The sequence below is a fragment of the Pseudophryne corroboree genome, chromosome 6 (genome assembly GCF_028390025.1).
Source record: "Pseudophryne corroboree isolate aPseCor3 chromosome 6, aPseCor3.hap2, whole genome shotgun sequence".
NCBI lineage: Eukaryota > Metazoa > Chordata > Amphibia > Anura > Myobatrachidae > Pseudophryne > Pseudophryne corroboree.
Window position 1 is genome coordinate 746,634,065 of NC_086449.1, and position 26,633 is coordinate 746,660,697.

Genomic DNA, 26,633 nt, shown 5'->3' on the forward strand with positions numbered 1-26,633 from the left:
GGAAGAAGGGTCGATACCCCCTTTGATGTAAACCATTCTCTCCTCAGCTCGGTCGACGGTCAGCTCCAAGAGGGAATCGCCGTGTCCGGATCCGACTGAAGAATTCCGGGTCCGTTGAAGGTTCCGGTACCTGAAGGTGAGAGAGAGCGGCGCCTGGTGAGTACCGCGTCTACACCTGCACAGCAGCAGGCACCACCACACGCACGCACCGCAGGTCCGCACCTCTCACACTTATACATAGATGATGCAGCACACTGGGCTGAGCACAGATATGGTATGTGACTGAGTCACTGTGTATCGTTTTTTTCAGGCAGAGAACGGATTATATTAAATAATAATAAAACTGCACTGGTGGTCTCACTGGTCAGTCACTAGTATAACTAACTAACTAACTACTATCAGCAAAATTCTGCACTCTCTGAGTACTCCTCCTAAGCTCCAGTAAATGAAGTGTCTCACTCTCACTCTCCTATCTATTTCTAAACGGAGAGGACGCCAGCCACGTCCTCTCCCTATCAATCTCAATGCACGTGTGAAAATGGCGGCGACGCGCGGCTCCTTATATAGAATCCGAGTCTCGCGATAGAATCCGAGCCTCGCGAGAATCCGACAGCGTGATGATGACGTTCGGGCGCGCTCGGGTTAACCGAGCAAGGCGGGAAGATCCGAGTCGCTCGGACCCGTGTAAAAAAACATGAAGTTCGGGCGGGTTCGGATTCAGAGGAACCGAACCCGCTCATCTCTAGTAAGTATTAAACAAATGGGTGCAGTGCGTGAAAGGTGGGCCCCCCTGGACCCTGGGCACACACTGCACCCATTATAGATACGCCAATGTCTAGAAGGTGCTAGATAAATGAGACGTAGAATCTGATTGGTTGCTGTGGGCAACATCTCCACGTCTATGAAACTCACACCTTAGTAAATATACCCCATGGTAGCAGAAATGTAAGGGGTGTTGCTGAACATCGACTGGGAGGTACTGGAGCAGCTAAAAAAAAAAAATGCACGTAGATGTAGCATCTAATAGGGGTACCACTGAAAGCAGTTGTAATCCTAGGCCTAAAATGAGTTAATTAAATAAGCTGTGATTACATGCACATGAAACACGGCAACAATGGCAGCTTTGTGCAAGTCGGCTTTTGCACATAACCATACTTGCCTACTTTTGAAAAAGCATTTCAGGGAGATGTGAAAGTAACACCTAGTGCGGGCGTGTACTGCTACATCTGAGAGCCGTGTCATAAAAATTACTTACATCCAAATGTAAATGAGCCCCAAAGTTAGTAAGATCTACTTGTTGAAGAAAAGACACTAATATTTTGCAGAATTTGTTTGGGTATTGGTGGTCATTCCGAGTTGCTTTTAGCAGCATTGCAAACGCTAGGCCGCCGCCCTCTGGGAGTGTATCTTAGCTTAGCAGAATAGCGAACAAAATATTAGCAGAACTGCTACTAAATAATTTCTTGCAGTTTCTGAATAGCTCCAGACCTACTCCTAGATTGCGATCACTGCAGACTGTTTAGTTCCTGGTTTGACGTCACAAACACGCCCTGCGTTCGGCCAGCCACTCCCCCGTTTCTCCAGCCACTCCTGCGTTTTTACCTGGCACGCCTGCGTTTTTTTAGCACACTCCCTGAAAACGCCAAGTTTCCGCCCTGAAAAACCCACTTCCTGTCAATCACACTACAATCACTGGAGTGTTGCAAAAACGTCGCTCGAGCTTGTGCAAATCTCCAAAGTTTTGTGTTAAATTATTTTGCGCATGCGCTCTGTGTACCATGCGCATTTTCCAACTAATCGCTGCGTTGCGAAAAACAGCAACGAGCGAACAACTCGGAATGATCACCATTGTGCTTTACAAGAGTTCCATATACTGTAAGTGGCCACGAGAAACTTTATTTAAAATGCCTGTAGCCATAGGGATCATTGGGGCAGATGTATTAACCTGGTGAAGGCATAAGGAAGTGATAAACCAGTGATATGTGCAAGGTGATAAAGGCACCAGCCAATCAGCTTCAATATGTAAATTAACAGTTAGGATCTGATTGGCTGGTGCCTTTATCACCTTGCACATATCACTGGTTTATCACTTCCTTATGCCTTCTCCATGGTAATACATCTGCCCCACTGTGCCTTATAAGTTACCAATGCAGGGAAATGGCACTGATGTTCCCATTTGAATGTACAGTATGTATCTCTTATTTATTTTTTCTCCCCAAGAATGTAACAGCTGCAAAATGGGGTTAAGGTACAATCAGGGAGATTGCTGGTCTATTCAGGGAGTGAGGGAGATTGCTGTTATTTCAGGGAGTCTCCTGCAGAATTAGGGAGGGTAGGCAACTATGACATAAGCATGTGGGCTGCCTTCCTATGTATGTGCAGATCCATTTTCTGAAAGTTGCGGTGAGCAAATTGACAAACGTCACACTGTGTATCAGTCAATATATATGGTTACTGATTAAAAATAAATTAATGTAAAAAATTATATATATATATATATATATTTCAGTAAAGAATGTGCTTTTGTTTCTATACAGTGCTGTATGTCTAGGCTGCACAGATCTGACATAAAATAGGCACATACGATTACATTCTTAGTATGGGATGTACTAAAGCGAAAATGCAGGCAAAAAACCTGAAAACTGCAGTTTTCGGAATTTGGACACATTTCTCGTATGTAACAAGCTCCGGAATGTGATACATTCTGGACCTTGGTAGTGCTAGCTTTTGCTGGCATTACCCAATAGAAACCTATGATCTTCTTATCGCGTTTCCGCCTTGCCTCAATCTGGACAGGTCCAATTGGATCCCTCCCAGTGCCCGCTGCGGCCACTGCCTCACTCTGCACATGTGCAGAAGGACTCCTGGGTCCTAAACCCGTAAGTACTTCAATCGCAAAGGACAGCTCTCATCGGGAGGCATGTCCTTTGCAATTTATATCACATTTCTAAGTACTGTACATGCCCGGTAAGTATTTACGATATAAGTGGCGGGATGTACCGCATCGCAGAATGAATGCCTAGTACATCTGGAAAAGCCTGGTTTTGCCAATGACAATATGCTAATAGAAATGGTCATTTAGGAATCTCAGGCATATCAAAAGTCAAAGGTGTCACAATAGTGTATGTTTGGGCCATACACCTATTTGTAATGAACTGCACAACTTTGGGCAGGGAACTCTGCAGTGAGCAAACCTTGCAAAGGATGATGGGTAGACCTGGGCCTTCTTTACCATGTGCTGGATAGATGCAAAGATACATAAAACAGAGTAAGTTCCCCAACTTAGAGCAAGGTGTGAAAGTATTGCCCCATGTAGCTTTAAAGATGCAGAAATAAGGTATCATATAGAAACGTGTGAATGCAAAGCACTGTTGTTGGTGAATGAGCTCTAGAAAGCAGCGCTCAATGAACACACTGAAAACTCCATAAATAAGCCACTTGGCCTATATGTATACACTTACTTGCAGGTAAAGATAATACAATCGTCTCAAATTTCTCAGTTTTGTTTCCTGCAATATTTGAAGCGAAGCAGAAAACGTTTCTACGCCCAATATTTTCTATGAGGTCCAGGACACTTGTTACGTGATCGCTATCTATTGTCTCGGTCACATTGCCAATTTCCTCATAGGCGCAGCTGAAAATGGATGGAAAACTTTTATACACACTTAGCGGACTGTCAGTGATGAAAAGGAAAAGTTATCTTCGTTTATTTTTTATTTCTCTGTCAAGTAAGTCTTAAAATCTGTGCCGCCAGAAACCTCAACCACTGGTGCCACCACAGTGGCACAGTGGTTAGCATTAATGACTTACAGCACACAACTTTGATTTAGTCTAGGGCACTGTGTGGGGTTTGTGTGTCCTCTTTCATATGCCAAAAACTATTGTCAGGTTGATCTGCCTTTGACAACATTAACCATGCATGGTACAGTATGATAGATGTACAATTATAGAGAAAACAGAGGGCTGTTCTGGAGCGAAGAGTTATAAGCAGCAGCGACTCCAGAGGTGGAGCTTCAGCACAGTCCAAAGTTCAAATAGGTGAGCCACACCAATTGCCAGTGTGTCAGTTTGGGATAACAGTTGGTGTGGCTCCCCGATTTTACATTTGGACAGTGCTACAGCTCCACCTCCGCAGCCACCACTGGTTCTATGCACCAAGGGTAGGTCAGACAGCCTCATTGCACGCTCACTGAGATGTTAGGTGGGCCCTGGTATGGGAGTTGGGTATGGCTGGTGAATATGGTTAAGCTTCGCCTATTCTCCCAACACCAAATGAGCTTCCTGTCCTCTATGACGATGCCCGTTGCCTCTTTGTTAAAACAAGAGTGTTGGATTTTGGGTGCTGCCTATTACTTCGGTCTGATCTGAGGTGAAGAAGAGAAAATAGAGGGGCACAGCAATAGGGATGCAATGGGAAGAATTAGGGAAGGGCCAATGGAACATAGTGCATGCACAGTAGCCATGAAGGGGTCCACAGTTAGAAGTAAAGTGATGATGTATGCCATCACTAAACGTCTTCCTGATCACCAGAATGGGATCTTAGTGAAGACCTTGTCAAGGCGAATAAAAATGGTAAAAAAAGGGAAAAATCTCAGTCCTCCATATATAGGTGTAAATAGATAATTAAAGTGGTTCAGCGAAAATAGAGGGAAAATAGTTGTCGGTATACCGGCTGTCAGGATTCCGGGCGCCGGTATGCTGAGCGCCGGGATCCCGACAACCGGCATATTAATTGCCACCCGTTCAGCAGCTGTTCCTAATAAAACCTCTGGGGATTTTCCAAGGAAAACAAATGGACAAACAAATAGGAACTTTGCTCTACCAGACAATAATCTCTACTGAAGTACAATTGATATCTATATGAGAGCACCGTACAAGATCGATCATATATTTAAAATACTGTATTTATTACAAACAAAAATTAAGAAAAATATATACATCTACACACATCAGGTACATTTAGTACATTCCAGATAAAAAAGAATCCTTATTGCTGCGATATGCAGAGATAAGATTTCTTAATATTCGGTGTCAGATGGCATATTTTAATAAATATGCTGCTTAAGCTTAATATTTAAAAAAAAATATTATATTATATTATATTATAATAAACTAAATATTAATAACAAGTATTTTATTTTTAGCATTGGGCACATAAATCGATAAATCCCCATCGTACAAGACAATGTGAATAAAAGGTGTGTAGCTAAAGCTCCTGTAGCTCTACATTAGTAGGTTCTTTTATTTCAGGCGCAGACAACGGATACAACTTATCTACTGTACTGTCCTGATACTGTGCTGTCTCTGGCACTGCACCCAGGGGCATAGTCAGAACTTTGTGGGCTTCATGGCAACATTTTGAAGTGGCCCCCGTCCCAATGCTTCTAGAGACACACCTCTCCGCAGCAGTTGTTAATTTTATGCCCCATAGTAGTGCCCTTTTTCATTGAACCACAGTAGTGCCTTAGTTAATGTTATGCCCTATAGTAGTGCCCTAGTTCACATTATGCCACATTGTAGGGCTGCCAGTACACATTATGCAACACAGTACCCCAATTCACATAATGATATACAGTACCCCCAGTTCATATTATGTCACACTGTAGTGTGATCCATTTCATTTTATACCACATTACAATGAGTAGAGCTAGGGGCATAACTAGAAATATTGTAGGCCCCATGGTAAAAGATGGTAAGTGCCCCTATGTGCCACTCAATTGTGCAAAATGTATCTAATACATGTAACTGAGACAGGGAATATGGGCCCCTCTCTGCTCTGGGCCCTATATCAGCTGCACTGCTTGTACCTTTGGTAGCTACGCCCTTGCCTGCAGGTGACTCTGCTTACATTCTTCCTGTAGGTGTCTCTGAAACTACATTTATTTACTCACCTTAAATTAGCGCATTGGTGCCACTGAATGGTTGGTAGTGGAATGCCCCATGCTTTGCATATCATCTGGGAACGATTAAACTCTTGGGTTAGTTCCACTGTGGGAGATCCTGGAGGGGACAGAGGAAACAGGAAGTCACTACAGGCTTGTTTTGATGTGTTCCCACCTTGCATACTGGTCTTAGTGTGGCATGACATACAGTATATTAACTGGTAGCTGATGTGGCGCCTATAGCTATATCAGTACGTAGGTTCTAGCTCACATGGTTCTCATTTTCATGGAAGTAAACAGGTGATAATAGGTGTGTATGATGTCTATATAGTATATACCTTATCTGGAAGTAATAATATATTCATTAAAATTCCACAAAATAAACAGTTGAACGGCTCTTCAGACTACATGTTATTCTGTGAGGAAGAGCTGCCCTGTGCTGAGAGCTATAATTATTTATTATATAATGCAAATCGAGTTCCACATCGGAACTAAAGTTAATTCTGCACTGAGCATTAGTCACCTTTCTTCATAATGGAGCTCTACTAGGTTTAATACAATAAAAGGAACAATAAAAATAATTGGTTTAGACAGTATTGGCTAATAAAAGAGTCCCTACACCGTTCAGGGTAACTCAGTCCAGAAAACAACAGGGATTTTCTAAATTCACCTCAGATAGATGCAATAAGGTCAATTAGAAGCCTACAGTATACTGTCATTAAATCCTACTTGTTAGTTTTGCAAGGCCGCAATAAGGCAACAGTTACCAGACCTGTTCTGTGGCAAAGGTCATAGATTGTTCACGTAGAGTATGATTGTCCCATAAGGCCAAACACATTCACTTAAATGGGCAGTACGTAACAAAATTAGTAGAATATAGAAGCTGGAATTGCAATGACCTGGATAGGACAAATGCCACTAACCACTAACTAGCCACTAACCAACATTACTGTTCTTAAGCTTTGCCCCATAACTTACTGTACAGAATGATATCGAAAGTCAATAAAGAGCTGGCTTTTGAATTATCTGCGTAAAAAGTGTAGGCTCCATTCTCATTTTCCTTCAAACGGTTTAGAGACAGTGTGCTTTTGTTCCTGAAACACAATCAAACAAAAAAATTCAAGTTGGCAATACGCCAAACCAACTATTTTTTTGCTCCCATAGATTATTAGATTTTAGTTTCAATCAGCCAACTAGTTGGATGATTGTAATGAAAATCTGAACCTATGGGAGCAACCTACAAATGCTCTCTCGTAGCAGAGCCCATATGGACAGGGGGCCGGGCCATCCAGAGCGGAGGGAGTGGGCGAAGACTGAGGTGACAGGTGCCTTGTAGTAAATCTTTTAACCTGTCATTAGACGGTCTACTTACACTAGACCATTCAAGGCTTATATCTAATTTGTTGCTCTGAGTTCTAGCACGCTATAATTTGCACCAGGATGTAAATTTTGTTTATGGGCTTGTCGTAAAAACATTTACAGCTAATATTGTTTTTTCCTATAATTTTGCTGTCTAATATCAGAAGATTGCAACTACAGATATGCAAATTACTGACAGCTGGTAAATCTATCTTTATGCCACAAGCTTAGAACAAGACCAAAAGTTTACATTATAGAGAAAGTAGAGTTATACACGGTCGAGTCACATTATTATGGCCACCTCCTACATTTGACGTTGGCAGCGCGTAGCCCGTGAAGAACGCCATGTGTCGCGCGCTAGCTTGGTGGGTATATAAAGGTTACGACAGGCCGTCTACATACTGTACATATAACTCATTGCTGTCATGGGTAAAAAGGGCGATTTATCAGAGTTGCAAAAAGGATGATTTTTGGACCAAGGGCGGCAGTATTTATGAAACAGCGCAGTTTGTGAACTGTTCGCATGCTGCTGCGGTGAAGGTATATCCTGACTGGACAAATGGCACCATTGTGAATAACCAACGTGGAAACTGCGGAGCACCGCGTGCCACTGATGTGAGAGGTGAACGTCGGCTATGAAGGTGCACGAGAGCCGACTGACACAATACAGTGGAGCAGCTCACTGTCAAAATCACCCTGGGGGCTACCAGACGTGTCTAAAACGAGAGTTCAGCCCGTCTAGCTGTTGTCCATGGTGCACACGGCGGTTGCTATTAGCTGGTGGTCATAATAATGTTACTCGACCGTGTATCAAGTTTTACCTGGTTAAACAATGTTATAATATGAGCTTTTGTCCCACTTTTGCACTTAAATTGCTCATACAACACCTCAGCAGCTTTGCCACTATTTATTATAAGTTTAGTTTGCACTTGTCCACCCTACTGTACTCATACCTGTAAGGTCCACCGGGCAGCATCTTCCCTAGTGAGGAAATGTTAAATGAGTAGTCATCACTGTCAGAATTGTTGTGTTGCCATTTCCAGGACAGAAGATGGGGGTATGCTTCAATATCAACATTCAGCTCCACATTGTCACCCAAATATAATGATATATTGGTAGGTTGGGACGTTGAGATATTTACAAAGCCTTTATCTGAAAAAAATAAAGACAGTCATCACCTTCTGATGGTAATAGAAACACCTAGAGCCGGATGTAATGACATCCGAATTGACTGGAGGTGTGGGTTGCCGTCTGAATTCGCATGTTTTTTTAAAGCGGCAATCATTGTTACGCACACCAGTGCTAACAGGAGTATACCGGTGTATGAACAGAGAGGGAAGCGAAGCAAACGAACTCACAGACAGTATAACATAACATACACAGGAGGTGATGGAATAACTAATAAACACAAAGTGAACAGAGAAGCCCAAAGGCTCAGGAATTGGGTGTCTCCCTAGTGTCAGGAATGCTCAGATGGAATAGAGTGGACAATGAAGCGATGTGTAGTGATCCAACATGTGGAGCACCTGGAATGATGTTGCCAAGAGCAACAGAAAAAACCCCAAAGGGTTACCAACGGGTGTGGGAATAAACTCCCTGGTCAGAGATAGAAATATAGACACAAGGAGAGTATCCACAATCCCAACCCCCACCTGCAGGGCACAGGCTCAGCTCACTGCCACCAAACTGACACCTGGACGCCCTGCACAGTGAGGGAGGATTAAGCAAGCAGGTCCGAGAGTACAGCCGCAAACCTGCTGGGCTCACAGAATAGCAAAAGAACCCCAGCAGGTCAAACAACTGACTCCAGTCTTACTGCTAGGTCCGGATTGGCAGAATGAAGCACCGAATCCCAAGGCCTATTCGCAGCAAGCAACAAGTAAATACAAAGTCACACAGTACTAGCTAACTCTCTGGAACTGACTAACAAACAAAGATTCAGCAGCATTTGCCTAGCCTGAGAGGATGGTTTATATAGCAGGTGCTGTCCACGCCCCACTCAGACCTCACAGACTGTGAGCACAAAACCAGCGCCGGATTCCCTGCCGTGCACAGAGCCTGTAACCACTATACAGTAAAAACCCGGACCGGAGTATCAGCTGCGCTCAGGTTACTTCGCTAACACTTGCCTCCCGGTTGCCATGGCGACGTGGCAGCACAGAGCAGGAGATCCTAACAATCATTTACAAGGCATGGTTGCATTTTTTCAAATTGGCGATTTAAAAAACGTTCCAGTTCGGCCGGCAACCCAGCATCTCCGGCCAACTCTTACGTCTTTATCCAGTATCATTGTTAACATATAGTTAAAAATGATTACTTGTTTATTAACTATTTATACTACGCCCACATAATCTCTAGCACTTTACAGAGAATATTTCAGTCATGCACAGGGGCGGATTGGGATGGATAGCCAGCCTGGGAAATTTATGGAAGCAGCCCTAATAGGGACAGTGTCAGCAGCTGCACCTGTGACTTTATGCTAATGACGCTACAATGCCCTTACCCAGAATGCATCTGTGCATCCAAATATGCAAGGACAGAGATAGGAGCAGAGCAGACTAGCAGCAGCATGAAACAACCCCCGACAACGAGCAGGACCAGGTACAGTGCCAATTTTAAGGGGCATTACTATGTGGGGCATAATAATATGGTGTTAGGGGCATTACTGTGGAAGGCATAATAGGGTGCTAGTGCATGTTTGGGGCATAATATGGTTAAGGTAGTATTTTCCTGCAAGACCATGCCCATTTCAGCAAGACCACGCCCCCTTTTCTTTGGGGGATGACAACTTTTTTTTTGTGTTCACACTGGGAGCCAAATTGGCTAGAAACAGCCCTGACCATAGCACCTGAATTAAACCATGTAAACTACACACAGATGGGCCATAAGTGGGTACTGAACTCATGACTGCAGTGCTGCGAGACAGTAATGCTAACCACTACACCATCCGTGCTGGTGATTTCTACATGATTACCAACTCCAGCAGAGCAGGAAATAGGCCTCACATGGTGTATAACATCCTGGATAACACAAAGAATAAACACTGTAAACGGCTATCTGTACTGACCTTTAGAGATCAAACAAGACGTTAATATTATTAAGTACTGTCAAAGTCAAAAATATTACACACACACACACACGTGCAAACTCCAAACAGAGTGGCATCTGTTCGTATGCGTTGCCGCCGTGCGTGCGCATACACGCATGCTACGTACCCAGGCCTTGCATATTAACGTGTGGCAAGAGTATATACGGTAGCAAACGCATTCACACAAAAAAGCCACAAAGACATATTCAATACTTTATTCACATAGTGGGTCATTCCGAGTTGTTCGCTCGTTGCCGATTTTCGCAACGGAGCGATTAAGGCAAAAATGTGAGTAAATCTACTAAGTTTTGTGCTAAAATACTAACCGCATGCGCACTGCGAACCATGCGCATGCGGTTAGTATTTTAGCACAAAACTTAGTAGATTTACTCACGTCCGAACGAAGATTTCTCTGACGTCCTAGTGGATGCTGGGACTCCGTCAGGACCATGGGGATTAGCGGCTCCGCAGGAGACAGGGCACAAAAATAAAGCTTTAGGATCAGGTGGTGTGCACTGGCTCCTCCCCCTATGACCCTCCTCCAAGCCTCAGTTAGGTTTTTGTGCCCGTCCGAGCAGGGTGCAATCTAGGTGGCTCTCCTAAAGAGCTGCTTAGAAAAAGTTTTTAGGTTTTTTATTTTACAGTGAGTCCTGCTGGCAACAGGCTCACTGCAACGAGGGACTTAGGGGAGAAGAAGTGAACTCACCTGCGTGCAGGATGGATTGGCTTCTTAGGCTACTGGACACCATTAGCTCCAGAGGGATCGAACACAGGCCCAGCCATGGAGTCCGGTCCCGGAGCCGCGCCGCCGACCCCCTTGCAGATGCCGAAAAGTGAAGAGGTCCAGAAACCGGCGGCAGAAGACTTTTCAGTCTTCATGAGGTAGCGCACAGCACTGCAGCTGTGCGCCATTGTTGTCCCACACTTCACACCAGCGGTCACGGAGGGTGCAGGGCGCTGGGGGGGGCGCCCTGGGCAGCAATGAGAATACCTTGTTCTGGCTAAAAAATACATCACATATAGTCCCTGGGGCTATATGGATGTATTTAACCCCTGCCAGGTCTCACAAACACCGGAGAAGAGCCCGCCGAAATAGGGGGCGGGGCCTATCTCCTCAGCACACAGCGCCATTTTCCTGCTCAGCTCCGCTGCGAGGAAGGCTCACAGGACTCTCCCCTGCACTGCACTACAGAAACAGGGTAAAACAGAGAGGGGGGGGGCACTTTTTTGGCGTTTTTTGATATATTAAGCTGCTATAAGGGAGACAACACTTCTATAGGGTTGTTCCTATATATTTATAGCGCTTGGGTGTGTGCTGGCAAACTCTCCCTCTGTCTCCCCAAAGGGCTAGTGGGGTCCTGTCTTCGATAAGAGCATTCCCTATGTGTCTGCTGTGTGTCGGTACGTGTGTGTCGACATGTATGAGGACGATGTTGGTGTGGAGGCGGAGCAATTGCCGGTAATGGTGATGTCACCCCCTAGGGAGTCGACACCGGAATGGATGGCTTTGTTTATGGAATTACGTGATAATGTCAGCACATTACAAAAAAATCAGTTGACGACATGAGACGGCCGGCAAACCAGTTAGTACCTGTACAGGCGTCTCAGACACCGTCAGGGGCTGTAAAACGCCCTTTACCTCAGTCGGTCGACACAGACCCAGACACGGACACCGAATCTAGTGTCGACGGTGAAGAAACAAACGTATTTTCCAGTAGGGCCACACGTTATATGATCACGGCAATGAAGGAGGCTTTGCATATCTCTGATACTGCATGTACCACAAAAAGGGGTATTATGTGGGGTCTGAAAAAACTACCTGTAGTTTTTCCCGAATCAGACGAATTGAATGAAGTGTGTGATGAAGCGTAGGTTAACCCCGATAGAAAACTGCTAATTTCAAAGAAGTTATTGGCATTATATCCTTTCCCGCCAGAGGTTAGGGCGCGCTGGGAAACACCCCCTAGGGTGGATAAGGCGCTCACACGCTTATCAAAACAAGTGGCATTACCGTCTCCTGAAACGGCCGCCCTCAAGGATCCAGCGGATAGGAGGCTGGAAACTACCCTGAAAAGTATATACACTCATACTGGTGTTATACTGCGACCAGCCATCGCCTCTGCATGGATGTGCAGTGCTGGGGTGGTTTGGTCGGATTCCCTGACTGAAAATATTGATACCCTAGATAGGGACAGTATTTTATTGACTTTAGAGCAATTAAAGGATGCTTTTCTTTATATGCGAGATGCTCAGAGGGATATTTGCATCGAGAGTAAGTGCGATGTCCATATCTGCCAGAAGAAGTTTATGGACGCGACAATGGTCAGGTAATGCGGATTCCAAACGGCATATGGAAGTATTGCCGTATAAGGGGGAGGAATTATTTGGGGTCGGTCTATCGGATTTGGTGGCCACGGCAACAGCCGGGAAATCCACCTTTTTACCTCAGGTCCCCTCCCAACAGAAAAAGACACCGTCTTTTCAGCCGCAGTCCTTTCGTTCCTATAGGAACAAGCGGGCGAAAGGACAGTCATATTTGCCCCGAGTCAAAGGAAAGGGTAAGAGAGTGCACCAAGCAGCTTCTTCCCAGGAGCAGAAGCCCTCCCCGGCTTCTGCAAAGCCCTCAGCATGACGTTGGGGCTTTACAAGCGGACTCAGGGGCGGTGGGGGGTCGACTCAAGAATTTCAGCGCACAGTGGGCTCACTCACAGGTGGACCCCTGGATCCTGCAGATAGTATCTCAGGGTTACAGGTTGGAATTCGAGAAGTCTCCCCCTCGCCGGTTCCTAAAGTCTGCTCTGCCAACGTCTCCCTCAGACAGGGCGACGGTATTGGAAGCCATTCACAAGCTGTATTCTCAGCAGGTGATAGTCAAGGTACCCCTCCTACAACAGGGAAAGGGGTATTATTCCACACTATTTGTGGTACCGAAGCCGGACGGCTCGGTAAGACCTATTCTAAATCTGAAATCTTTGAACCTGTACATACAAAAATTCAAGTTCAAGATGGAGTCACTCAGAGCAGTGATAGCGAATCTGGAAGAAGGGGACTTTATGGTGTCCCTGGACATCAAGGATGCTTACCTGCATGTCCCAATTTGCCCTTCACATCAAGGGTACCTCAGGTTCGTGGTGCAAAACTGTCATTATCAGTTTCAGACTCTGCCGTTTGGATTATCCACGGCACCTCGGGTCTTTACCAAGGTAATGGCCGAAATGATGTTTCTTCTGCGAAGAAAAGGCGTATTAATTATCCCTTACTTGGACGATCTCCTGATAAGGGCAAGGTCCAGAGAACAGCTGGAGGACGTAGTAGCACTAACCCAAGTAGTGCTGCAACAGCACGGGTGGATTCTGAATTTTCCAAAATCTCAATTGACCCCGACGACACGTCTGCTGTTCCTGGGAATGATTCTGGACACGGTTCAGAAAAAGGTGTTTCTTCCGGAGGAGAAAGCCAGGGAGTTATCCGAACTTGTCATGAACCTCCTAAAACCAGGGAAAGTGTCTGTGCATCAATGCACAAGAGTCCTGGGAAAGATGGTGGCTTCTTACGAAGCGATTCCATTCGGCAGATTCCACGCACAAACTTTTCAGTGGGATCTGCTGGACAAATGGGCCGGATCGCATCTGCAGATGCATCAGCGGATAACCTTATCGCCACGGACAAGGGTGTCTCTTCTGTGGTGGTTGCAGAGTGCTCATCTGTTAGAGGGCCGCAGATTCGGCATACAGGACTGGGTCCTGGTGACCACGGATGCCAGTCTGAGAGGCTGGGGAGCGGTCACACAGGGAAGAAACTTCCAGGGAGTATGGTCAAGCCTGGAGATGTCTCTTCACATAAATATACTGGAGCTAAGAGCGATTTACAATGCTCTAAGCCTGGCAAAACCCCTGCTTCAGGGTCAGCCGGTGTTGATCCAGTCGGACAACATCACGGCAGTCGCCCACGTAAACAGACAGGGCGGCACAAGAAGCAGGAGAGCAATGGCAGAAGCTGCAAGGATTCTTCGCTGGGCGGAAGATCATGTGATAGCACTGTCAGCAGTGTTCATTCCGGGAGTGGACAACTGGGAAGCAGACTTCCTCAGCAGACACGATCTACACCCGGGAGAGTGGGGACTTCATCCAGAAGTCTTCCACATGATTGTGAACCGTTGGGAAAAACCAAAGGTGGATATGATGGCGTCTCGCCTCAACAAAAAACTGGACAGGTATTGCGCCAGGTCAAGAGACCCTCAGGCAATAGCTGTGGACGCTCTGGTAACACCGTGGGTATTCCAGTCAGTGTATGTGTTTCCTCCTCTGCCTCTCATACCAAAAGTACTGAGAATTATACGGCAAAGGGGAGTAAGAACGATACTCGTGGCTCCGGATTGGCCAAGAAGAACTTGGTACCCGGAACTTCAGGAGATGCTCACGGAAGATCCGTGGCCTCTACCTCTAAGACGGGACCTGCTTCAGCAGGGACCGTGTCTATTCCAAGACTTACCGCGGCTGCGTTTGACGGCATGGCGGTTGAACGCCGAATTCTAAGGGAAAAAGGCATTCCGGAAGAGGTCATTCCTACACTGGTAAAAGCCAGGAAGGAGGTGACTGCACAACATTATCACCGCATTTGGAGAAAATATGTTGCGTGGTGTGAGGCCAGGAAGGCCCCCACGGAGGAATTTCAATTGGGTCGATTCCTACATTTCCTGCAAACAGGATTGTCTATGGGCCTCAAATTGGGGTCCATTAAGGTTCAAATTTCGGCCCTGTCGATTTTCTTCCAGAAAGAATTGGCTTCAGTTCCTGAAGTCCAGACTTTTGTAAAAGGAGTACTACATATACAGCCCCCGGTTGTGCCCCCAGTGGCTCCGTGGGACCTTAATGTAGTTTTGGATTTTCTCAAATCCCATTGGTTTGAGCCACTCAAATCGGTGGATTTGAAATATCTTACATGGAAAGTAACCATGCTACTGGCCCTGGCTTCAGCCAGGAGAGTGTCAGAATTGGCGGCTTTATCGTATAAAAGCCCATATCTGATTTTCCATTCGGACAGGGCAGAACTGCGGACGCGTCCTCAGTTTCTGCCTAAGGTGGTGTCAGCGTTTCACCTGAACCAGCCTATTGTGGTGCCTGCGGCTACTAGCGATTTGGAGGATTCCAAGTTGCTGGACGTTGTCAGGGCATTGAAAATATATATTTCAAGGACGGCTGGAGTCAGAAAATCTGACTCGCTGTTTATACTGTATGCACCCAACAAGCTGGGTGCTCCTGCTTCTAAGCAGACGATTGCTCGTTGGATTTGTAGCACAATTCAACTTGCACATTCTGTGGCAGGCCTGCCACAGCCTAAATCTGTCAAGGCCCATTCCACAAGGAAGGTGGGCTCATCCTGGGCGGCTGCCCGAGGGGTCTCGGCATTACAACTCTGCCGAGCAGCTACGTGGTCGGGGGAGAACACGTTTGTAAAATTCTACAAATTTGATACCCTGGCTAAAGAGGACCTGGAGTTCTCTCATTCGGTGCTGCAGAGTCATCCGCACTCTCCCGCCCGTTTGGGAGCTTTGGTATAATCCCCATGGTCCTGACGGAGTCCCAGCATCCACTAGGACGTCAGAGAAAATAAGATTTTACTTACCGATAAATCTATTTCTCGTAGTCCGTAGTGGATGCTGGGCGCCCATCCCAAGTGCGGATTGTCTGCAATACTTGTACATAGTTATTGTTACAAAAAAATTGGGTTGTTATTGTTGTGAGCCGTCTGTTCAGAGGCTCCTACGTTTGTCATACTGTTAACTGGGTTCAGATCACAAGTTGTACGGTGTGATTGGTGTGGCTGGTATGAGTCTTACCCGGGATTCAAAATCCTTCCTTATTGTGTACGCTCGTCCGGGCACAGTATCCTAACTGAGGCTTGGAGGAGGGTCATAGGGGGAGGAGCCAGTGCACACCACCTGATCCTAAAGGTTTATTTTTGTGCCCTGTCTCCTGCGGAGCCGCTAATCCCCATGGTCCTGACGGAGTCCCAGCATCCACTACGGACTACGAGAAATAGATTTATCGGTAAGTAAAATCTTATTTTTTCATTGTTGCAGTGATCGGAGTGTGATTGACAGGAAGTGGGTGTTTCTGGGCGGAAACTGGCCGTTTTCTGGGAGTGTGCGGAAAAACGCAGGCATGCCAGGAAAAACGCGGGAGTGTCTGGAGAAACGGGGGAGTGGCTGGCCAAAAGCAGGGCATGCTTGTGACGTCAAACCAGGAACGAAACGGCCTGAGCTGATCGCAATCTGTGAGTAGGTCTGGAGCTACTCAGAAACTGCTAAGAATTTTTTATTCGCAATTCTGCAAATCTTTCGTTAGCAATTCTGCTATGCTAAGATACACTCCCAGAGGGCGGCGGCCTAGCGTGTGCAATGCTGCTAAAATCTGCTAGCGAGCGAACAACTCGGAATGACCCCCATAGTGCATAATATACACATGGGGGTCATTCCGAGTTGTTCGCTCGCTAGCAGATTTTAGCAGCATTGCACACGCTAATGCGCCGCCCTCTGGGAGTGTATCTTAAGTTAGCAGAATAGCGAACAAAAGATTAGCAGAATTGCGAATAGAAAATTCTTAGCAGTTTCTGAGTAGCTCGAGACTTACTCCTACACTGCGATCAGCTCAGCCCGTTTCATTTCTGGTTTGAAGTCACACACACGCCCTGCGTTCGGCCAGCCACTCCCCCGTTTCTCCAGACACTCCCGCGTTTTAGCCTGACACGCTTGCGTTTTTCCGCACACTCCCTGAAAACGGTCAGTTTCCGCCCAGAAACACCCACTTCCTGTCAATCACACTCCGATCACTTCAACGATGAAAATTCTTCGTTCGAATGTGAGTAAATCTACTAAGTTTTGTGCTAAAATACTTACCGCGTGCGCACTGCGTACCATGCGCATGCGCATTTTTGCCTTAATCGCGCCGTTGCGAAAATCGGCAACGAGCGAACAACTCGGAATGACCCCCATAGTCTCCACACACTTTGTCAGCAACTTACACACACTTAAAGGGTAAAACAACAGAAATATTCAGCTTTACATGATGTGAGGGGATGGAGCAATGTTAGGACTTAGTGTTTGGTATCCAGATGTGCAGTATTTTGAGATCTATACTCTGGTTGCTATTTGCAGTTTATCACATGTTTCTGCGTGTAGATATGCGCAGAATAGTAATATTCACAAACAGGGCCTTCTTAACAGCAGTGTGGGCCCCTGGGCACAGGAATGCACTGGGCCCCTACCCATCCTCCAGTGGTAGGGGTGGGGTATGCTATCAGCAGCAGCTTTAATGTCCCATGGACCGTAAGGGGTGTTCTATCTTCCACTCAGCATGTAGGACCTGGAGCAGCAATTTCTACTAATTACTCCTTTACTGCACAGATGGGGAGGGAGGGAGAACATTAAACTGTAGAAGAAGGCATTGGGCTGAATGAAGGGGCCCCGGTACATGACTTCCAGGCTGGTATGGGGTGTTTAATACGTAGGGGAAGGGTCAATAGTGAAGTGGGCTTAATATTCATCATTTTCTGGTGAGAGGGCAGCTTGCTTGACTGCAGATATCTCAAGTTCCTGGAAAAATATTTCTTAGCTTTGAATGGGATAAAAAATCAGGAGGTACTGGCCCTGGGGACTTGGTGATCAGAGGTCTGCAGCCAGAGCAATCCACCAACGAATATATAAAACTGCATATTAGGCATGTGGAGCTGGAGCAGGGACCAGCTGGTGGAAGGCTGATATCTCTGGTTCTGTGTACAGTAGAGACAAGCTGCCAGTGTTCACCGAAAGTGGAGAGTCACAGCTTTTGGTGTATACACTCAGAAAAACGTTACGTCAGACAGAACCCGAGAGATCTGGCTGGGAAGAGCAATTAACAGGCTTGGATGGGGACCACTGCTTTGAAGTCAGATATCTCCGGTTCCCTAGGGCTGATTTTAAAAAATCTGGTCCCCCTGGAAAGAGGGGACCCTCAGCTATCAGCCTGTGGCCCTTATACTCCTGGAGCCCTTGGGCAAGTGCCCATTGAGCCCATACGAAAAGACGGCCCTGTTCGCAAACTGCAATGATACTGTACTCAGGATATTCGGCGGGAAACCAGAGGTGAACACCTGCAAGTGCACCCTGGACCAAGCATCGCCCACTGGTTCAAACCAGCCTATGACCCCTCATGTACTGTAAATAACTTGCCCTCTAACCTATGAAAGAAGAGCTTACATTTCCCATTGTACTGTATTTGGACACATTGTATAAAAGAGAGACCTCTTGGCCAGGCTCAGTCCCTATTTCTCTGAGGTCACCTTGCCATGACTGACTGAGACCTGGATCTAGGAGCGCTCACTTTTAAACGTATGTATTATTGGTTGTAGCTCTTCTCTGTACATATATATATATATATATATATATCTTTTTACATATATATATATATATATATATATATATATATATATATATATATATTCAAGTAAATACGGTTGATGGGTTGGACTACAGCATTACATTTAACTACTGGTGTCGCATTCCATTCTTGTTTTAGGTAAGGTGTATTTAGCCGCACACGTTATATTGTGCGCATAACGTGCCGGCGTGTGTACGCAACGTATATACACATTTTAGCGGTTATATATATATGCAGCGGCCCAAACCACAGTCTGATAATGTATTGCTTTTCCTTGTAATTTAAACAAACTTAACAGTACCCAGTTAGGATATAGGAGGAGATGGTGGGCTAGGAGTTATATCATACTTTTTTTTCTGTGTGTCTGTGTGTGTGGCACTCCCTGAACACCCAGTGGACACACACTAAATGTTTTGTGACATACAGTATAGACTTTTTTTATTGTGGGAGTTTGAACATATCAAAGGAAAGTATATAGATAGAAGTTGTCCCTTTGGTGGGATTCAACTGAGGCAGAGGCAGAACTCTGGGAGGCAACGGAGTCAGCTGCCGCCGGGCTCCTGCTTTGAAGGGGGGCACCTCTCCTCCTGTTCCATGTGTTCAGCGACATTAATCAATTAAGTTAAATGACAGCCGTCGGTATCTCTTCCGTAGACGACTTCCCCACTAGTCACTACACCTTACAAATCACACCCTCTTTATTATAGATACACTGGAAGCAGATACCTTACTGATGAAGTAAGCATGAGAATTCTAACTATATGAAGTTATTTCTCAGACAATTACAAGTAACTTCATATACTGTAGTTAGAATTCTCATACTTCCTATGCAAGAGCAGATATCTCCATCAGTAAGGTGCATGTTTCCAGTGTACTAGGTTGTGGGTTCTAATCCTGGATATGACACTTGCAAATTAATTGTCAAGAGAAATAATCAGCATTGTGAGTGACTGAGCAGATCTATGTAGTGTGTGGCTGGACCCCTACATAGATCTGCCTAGTTGCGACGGTTTTGTAGTAGCTTCATATAGTTGGATTCTGCAGGCTTGCTATGAAGGAGCAAGTGTGTGTGTGTGTGTGTGTGTGTGTGTGTGTGTGTGTGTGTGTGTGTGTGTGTGTGTGTGTGTGTGTGTATATGGCTCCAATATTTTTCTTGCCTCCGGGCAACTGGGACAAACTTACGCCACTGAACTGAGGCAGTGAAAAAAGTAATGTGTAGTCAGTTCTGGCTATCAAAATTCTGAGAAGTCAGCATAGACATAGGTGCCCCTCAGACAGATTGAAGATAAGTTAAGACCTATCGGATTTTGAAACTGAAAACAAAATGAGTATTGCATTTCAATTGCATGTTTTTGTCATCACTTATATGCACTAATAAACTGAGTGTCAGTGAATTTTTAAACTACATGTAGAGATGAGCGGGTTTGGTTCTCAGAGAACCGAACCGCCCCAAACTTCACGCTCTGACTTCCCACCAAACTCGGAAACCAGAACGAGGCAAAACGTCATCATCCCACTGTCGGAATCTCGCGGGATTTGGATTCCATATAAACATCCGCGGATTGCCGCTATTTTCATTCTGGACTTGGAGAGTGAGGGAGACAGACCTCTGTCTCTCTCTGTGGGTGGAGGCATCGGGTGGGGTCAGTGTGTGCTCTGTAGGGGTGCTGTCCTGGCTGTCACTGGTGTTTCATGTGCTGTTAGGGGTGCTGCAGCTGTACATGGGTGTTGCTGTCCTGGATTTCACTGTTGAACAGGGGGCAGGGGCACTGTCTTCCTGTATGCAGTGAAAATACAGGGGTGATGGCTGTAAAAATGTAGGGGTGCAGTGTAAATAAAAGTACACTGGCCCTGTCTTGTATGCTGTAAAAAATGTTGGATGCAGTGGAAATAATTGTACACTGGCCCTGTCTTGTATGCTGTAAACATTTTGGGGTGCAGTGGAAATAATTGTACACTGGCCCTGTCTTGTATGCTGTAAAAATTCTGGGGTGCTGCTGTGAAAATAAATATACACTGGTCCTGTATTTTGTAAAAAATACAGGGGTGCTGCTGTTAAAATAAAAGTACACTGGTCCTGTATGCTGTAAAAATATAGGGGTGCTGCTGTTAAAATAAAAGTACAGTGTCCCTGACTTGTATGCTGTAAAAATTCTGGGGTGCTGCTGTGAAAATAAATGTACACTGGCCCTGTCTTGTATGCTGTAAAAATTCTGGGGTGCTGCTGTGAAAATAAATGTACACTGGCCCTGTCTTGTATGCTGTAAAAATTCTGGGGTGCTGCTGTGAAAATAAATGTACACTGGCATTGTCTTGTATGCTGTAAAAATTCTGGGGTGCAGTGAAAATAAATGTAAACTCTCCCTGTCTTTTATGCTGTAAAAATACAGGAGTGCTGCTGTTAAAATAAAAGTACACTGTAAAAATACAGGGGTGCTGCTGTGAAAATAAAAGTACACTGGTCCCGTATGCTGTAAAAATGCAGCGGTGCTGCTGTTAAAATAAAAGTACACTGGTCCTGTATGCTTTAAAAATACAGGGGTGCTGCTGTTAAAATAAAAGTACACTGGTCCTGTCTGCTGTAAAAATACAGGGGTGCTGTTATTAAAATAAAAGTACACTGGCCCTGTATGCTGTAAAATACAGGGGTGCAGTGAAAATACAGGGTACTGGCACTGTCCAAGGTTGCGATGTCTAGGCCTGTTCTTCACAACACTGTATGGGAAGAGGAGGCTCCTACCACCATTTGCACGCCCTCTGCAAGTGATGGGAGGAACACCGCCAGTCCAGTTGCTGATATTGAGATTGAGGATATTACAGTAGAAGTACACCAGGATGAGGAGGACATGGGTGCAGCTGGTGCTGAGGAGGAAGTTGGCGATGAGGATTCTGATGGTGATGTGGTCTGTTTGAATAAGGCACCAGTGGAGAAAGTTGTTGCCCATGGGATGAAAAAGCCCATTGTTATGCCTGGGCAAGATACCAAAAAAGCCATCTCTACGTTGTGGAATCATTTTTCCACAAATCCAGACAACAGTTGTCAAGCCATGTGTTGCCTTTGTCAATCCATAATAAGTAAGGGTAAGGACGTTAACCACCTAGGAACAACCTCCCTTATACGTCACCCGCAGCGCATTCATCATAAGTCATTGTCAAGTTCAGAAATTTTGGGCAATAGTGTAAGCAGTCCACTGACACCTAAATGATGTGATTTGTTTGAATATTAATTCTCTGTGAAGATAAGGATGTAAACTCTGAAGGGTGGGAATCTGAGCATGAGGACGACATCTTGCCACTGTAGAGCCAGTTTGTGCAAGGAGAGATTAATTGCTTCTTTTTTGGTGGGGGCCCAAACAAACCAATAATTTCAGCCACAGATCCCTGTGGCTGAAATGAGTGGTTTGTTAAAGTGTGTATGTCCTGTTTATACAACATAAGGGTGGGAGGGCCCAAGGACAATTCCATCTTGCACATCTTTTCTTTGCCACATCATTTCAGGGGTGCTGCCCCTCTACCCTATCAGTCCAGGGGTGCTGCCCCTCTGCCTGTCTGCTGTGCTGTGTTTCTCCAGGGGTGCTGCCTATGCTGTATAAGTCCAGGGGTGAGGTCGTATAATTCCAGGGGTGCTGTTGTACTTCATCCTAGGTTTAAATTAAAGCCTAGAGCAGATATGAAACAAGCTTCAACATCACAAACAGATTTGTGAAAACATAGCTGCAAAGGTGGAAATGGAAATTGCAAGACCTCGCGGTGTGAAGAACAGAGTTTCCGTGATCTTGCATTGCATCAGCTTTCCATTGCACTGCAGCACTAGATGGGCCAGGAGCTCCTGTGAGGCACATACAAAGACAATTCCATCTTGCACCTCTTTTTTTTCTTTACATTATGTGCTCTTTGGGGCCTAGTTTTTAAAACTGCCATCCTGTCTGCCACTGCAGTGTCACTCCTTGATGGGCCAGGTTTTTGTATTTAAAAAAACATCCAGAACCAAAACCCGAAAGGGTGTTTGTGGCAAAACCAATCCAGATCTAAAACACGAGCAGAGATCCAGATCCAAACCAAAACGCAAAACCCGAAAAGTGTCCGTCACACATCTCTAATTTAAACAATACTGACTCTCAGCGCATATTTACCAACTGACATGGAATAAAGTGAATGACACCTGACAATCAAAGCACCAAGCCATATCACATTACACCATAGACGCCTCTCTATCATTGGATGTGTATGACTAGACATGAACATGTTACATTACCTATCACGTGGAGGTTTGCAGAAGTCCTTTTCGAACCTGCTCCATTTTTACCTATACATGTGAAGTTCCCACTGTCGTTGAACTCCACTGAAGGAATCTGTACGGTGGAGACAGTGATCCATGTGGACTCTGATAAGTCAGTTTTTATGATACCAGTCACCTTTTACAAGATAAAACTCCGTCAGTCACAGTTACTGTACATGTCTCTCCCAGGAATACATCATTACAGAGATACTGTACTTACATTTTTTGTGGTGTGCTCCCATTCAATGTCAGGCCTGACAAGACCAGTTGCAGTACATTTAATTTGGAACGGCTCTCCTTGAATCCTGATGTATTTCTCAGATTCCAGAGTAACTGAAGGTGGGTTTCGTGCCACTAAGCAAAAATAAAATATTTGACAGCCATTATTTGCAGCCATACATTTGCTTTTATGGTTTGGTTTGTGATTAGAGGGATGAGATCTTGTGATTTTGTACCTTGCATTTAGTTACATGGACTTATTACATATGTCAATTGCATGTAACCATGCAAGTAATTTTCATAAAGCCACAACTTGCTGCTTTTTACAGTGGAGTGTGTTTGGGAAATGTTGAAGGTGCTACAAATAAGTGTTGTGATGACATATGTATTGTAGATGTTTGCTGTAAGTCATACAGGAAGTATTTGTTGCACAGAAAGTTTTTATTACATAGGAAATGCTGCTGCAGCCATTGTTCAGTATGACTTGCAGGTAGTAAAGACATACTTTTGCACCTCTCCAGAGACCTGTGGCGACTTGCACACAGACCACTTTAGATGTATTCTTGGTATGGCCTGGATCAGGGGGGCCAGAATGACTTCATGCGGGGGCGGCGGGGGGGCTGGGGGGGGGGACGGGACAAGTTAGAATTTCATTTTGGCGCCCCTGCTGTGGTGCCGGTCTCCTCTCCTTCAGCCCCCCCCCCCCCCTGTCAGTGCAGGGTAGAGCTTACTTGTGCATCCCGTGGGCGGCTTTAACTTTAAAAGTAGTATCCTGCCGCAGGGTGCGGTGTTCCTTCTGTACTAGCCGGCTGTCTCTTCACGAAGGCATTACTGGGAGGAGGCATGGCCCAAAATGTTGGGACATTCCGGGGCCACAGCCACGCCTCCTCCCAGTAGTTCAGCAGCAGGATCAGTGAAGAGACAGCCGGCTAGTACAGAAGGGACACCGCACCCTGCCTGCGGCAGCAGACTACTTTTAAAGTAGAAGCCACTCACAGGAATGTGGAAGTAAATGCACCCCCGCGCCCACACCTCCATCATGTTTTTAGGGGTCAAGCTGCCCCTTGCCCCCACCCCCCTCCCCGTTCTGACGCCTCTGGCCTAGATACAAACTGTTACACATTTTCATAGTCGCCTGCTGACACTTTTACACGGCAGATAACTGCAATCACCACTTATGGTTTTAAGTGCACCAAGTGCTACAGATAGTGGATGTAGCCATTTTGTGTGTAGTAATAACAATCATTAGAATGTAGATTATCAATTCTGAAAAACACTGAGGTATGAGGTATATATGGTTTAGAACACAGGAGCAGTTCTTTTAATAATAGAGTTTACATAGAAATCCAGTTGGCTTTCGCTTCTATAATCTAAACTGATTGAATCTCCTATTTGTCCCCGTGACCCGTATGACTTGGCTCGGGAAACAGACCTGGGAAAAGTGCTGGAGGATGATAACTGCTTGAAGAGTCAAGAGAATGCAGCCTTTAGCATTATATGAGCTATACTAAATGTAGGGCATGCTGGGATGTCTAGTTCCATAGCAGCTGAATGTTGGTCAGTAGAATGCTCTACATACTATATGCATACCTGCAGACTATCTGGCGGCTTCCTCCGGGAGGTAGCAGCCAGGTCAGCTAACTAGGAGGTGAGACTCGGAAAAAGGGGACAGTCAGGGGGGTTTGCAGCCCCGCCCCCCGCTATGCAACATCCCCATTACCAGCATTGCAAAACTGGGGGCGGGACTACAATGACGCGATTTGCATAATTGCCCCACCCACTTTTCCTCTAGCTGCGGACGGGTGTGGGTGGTTGTGGGAGTAGCCAGGGATTTCCACAAAGCTCCAGTAGATTTGCCTCCTTTTACAGGTAGCCAGGAGTGCCACATGATTTTCGGGAGCCTCCCAGCAATTCCGTGAGAGTAGGCAAGTATGACTATATGGTGGTCACTGGGATGCTCTGTGTACTGTATGGTAGTTACTGGGAAGCTCTGTGTATTGTATGGTGATCACTAGGATGCTCTGTGTAGTACTGTATGATGGTCACTGGGATGCTCTGTGTACTGTATGGTAGTCACTGGGATGCCCTGTGTACTGTATGGTAGTCACTGGGATGCTCTGTGTACTGTATGGTGGTCACTAGGATGCTATGTGTACTGTATGGTAGTTACTGGGAAGCTCTGTGTACTGTATGGTGGTCACTATGATGCTCTGTGTAGTACTGTATGATGGTCACTGGGATGCTCTGTGTACTGTATGGTAGTCACTGGGATGCTCTGTGTACTGTATGGTGATCACTAGGATGCTCTGTGTAGTACTGTATGATGGTCACTGGGATGCTCTGTGTACTGTATGGTAGTCACTGGGATGCCCTGTGTACTGTATGGTAGTCACTGGGATGCTCTGTGTACTGTATGGTGGTCACTAGGATGCTCTGTGTACTGTATGGTGGCCACTGGGATGCACTGCTGCTATAATGTGTGATGTCCATGCCATGTAGTGTTATTGGCTGAAAAATAGTCCAGTCTAATGCCTAGTACATTGTACACAGCAGACCACTGCTGCCCAGATCATCATTTAGCTGCAGCCCTTTCAATGTAACGTGTGTAAATATTGTGTAGGCTGGAATAATAAATAGTGTGTAGCATTTTCTTGGTAATTTCCATTAAACTGTTTGCTGTCTTTAAACACTATGGACCTGCAAGTACAGACTCCAAGTCAGTCCTGCAGAGGCAAAAGCATGAACCCGACATATCACTGCAAAATCTATAACATGTTATCTAATATTTAAATATCTAATCCATAAAGGATAAAGAAATTCCTAAAATGTACAATTCAGCTTTTCCTTGACATGCATTACTAAACTCAGCCTGGTGGAATTCATTAGGAAAACAAGTGGAAACCACAAGAGAATTTATTTGTACAGAAATTAGGAGTAAAATTTTGCAATGTGCAAAAACCATGTTCCACTGCGGGCAAATTAGAATTACAGACAATTTCAGGGTATTGTAGCTCAACTCTAAATCATAACACAAAAAAATAAAGCAGCCAGTAATGTTGCTGCATGCAGGAAAAGTGTAGTTCTAGCCTTTGGGCGGGATGTACAAATGCGGTTAAAACTTAGAAAATCCAATTTTTGGAGTTTTGTCCACCTTCCCATATGTACCCAGCTCTGGAATGCGATACATTCCGGAGCTTGGACCCAGTGGGTAACGCCATCTTTAGATGGCGTTACCAATAGAAACCAATGGGCTTCTCTCCACATTTCACTCAGAGAGGGATCCAATCGGAACACTCCCAGCACCCCACTGAGGAGGTGGGACACCCGGGTTTTAATGCAAAGGATAGTTCTTATCAAAAGAGCTGTTCTTTGCGAATCGCATTTCTAGG

At 45.5% G+C, this 26,633-nt stretch overlaps 1 protein-coding gene across 1 annotated transcript in view; it reads right to left on the bottom strand.

Moving 5' to 3' along the window:
- The window catches only part of CSF1R (colony stimulating factor 1 receptor), a 222,467-nt gene that overhangs the window by 70,256 nt on the left and 125,578 nt on the right, over positions 1 to 26,633 (bottom strand). Inside the window, exons 4-9 of the mRNA XM_063928516.1 lie at positions 23,246 to 23,379; positions 23,002 to 23,161; positions 8,195 to 8,393; positions 6,861 to 6,976; positions 5,892 to 6,000; positions 3,462 to 3,634 (exon numbers count right to left, since the gene is read on the bottom strand). Of these exons, the coding sequence (XP_063784586.1) occupies positions 3,462 to 3,634; positions 5,892 to 6,000; positions 6,861 to 6,976; positions 8,195 to 8,393; positions 23,002 to 23,161; positions 23,246 to 23,379 (891 nt within the window). The remainder of the gene's footprint in view (positions 1 to 3,461; positions 3,635 to 5,891; positions 6,001 to 6,860; positions 6,977 to 8,194; positions 8,394 to 23,001; positions 23,162 to 23,245; positions 23,380 to 26,633) is intronic.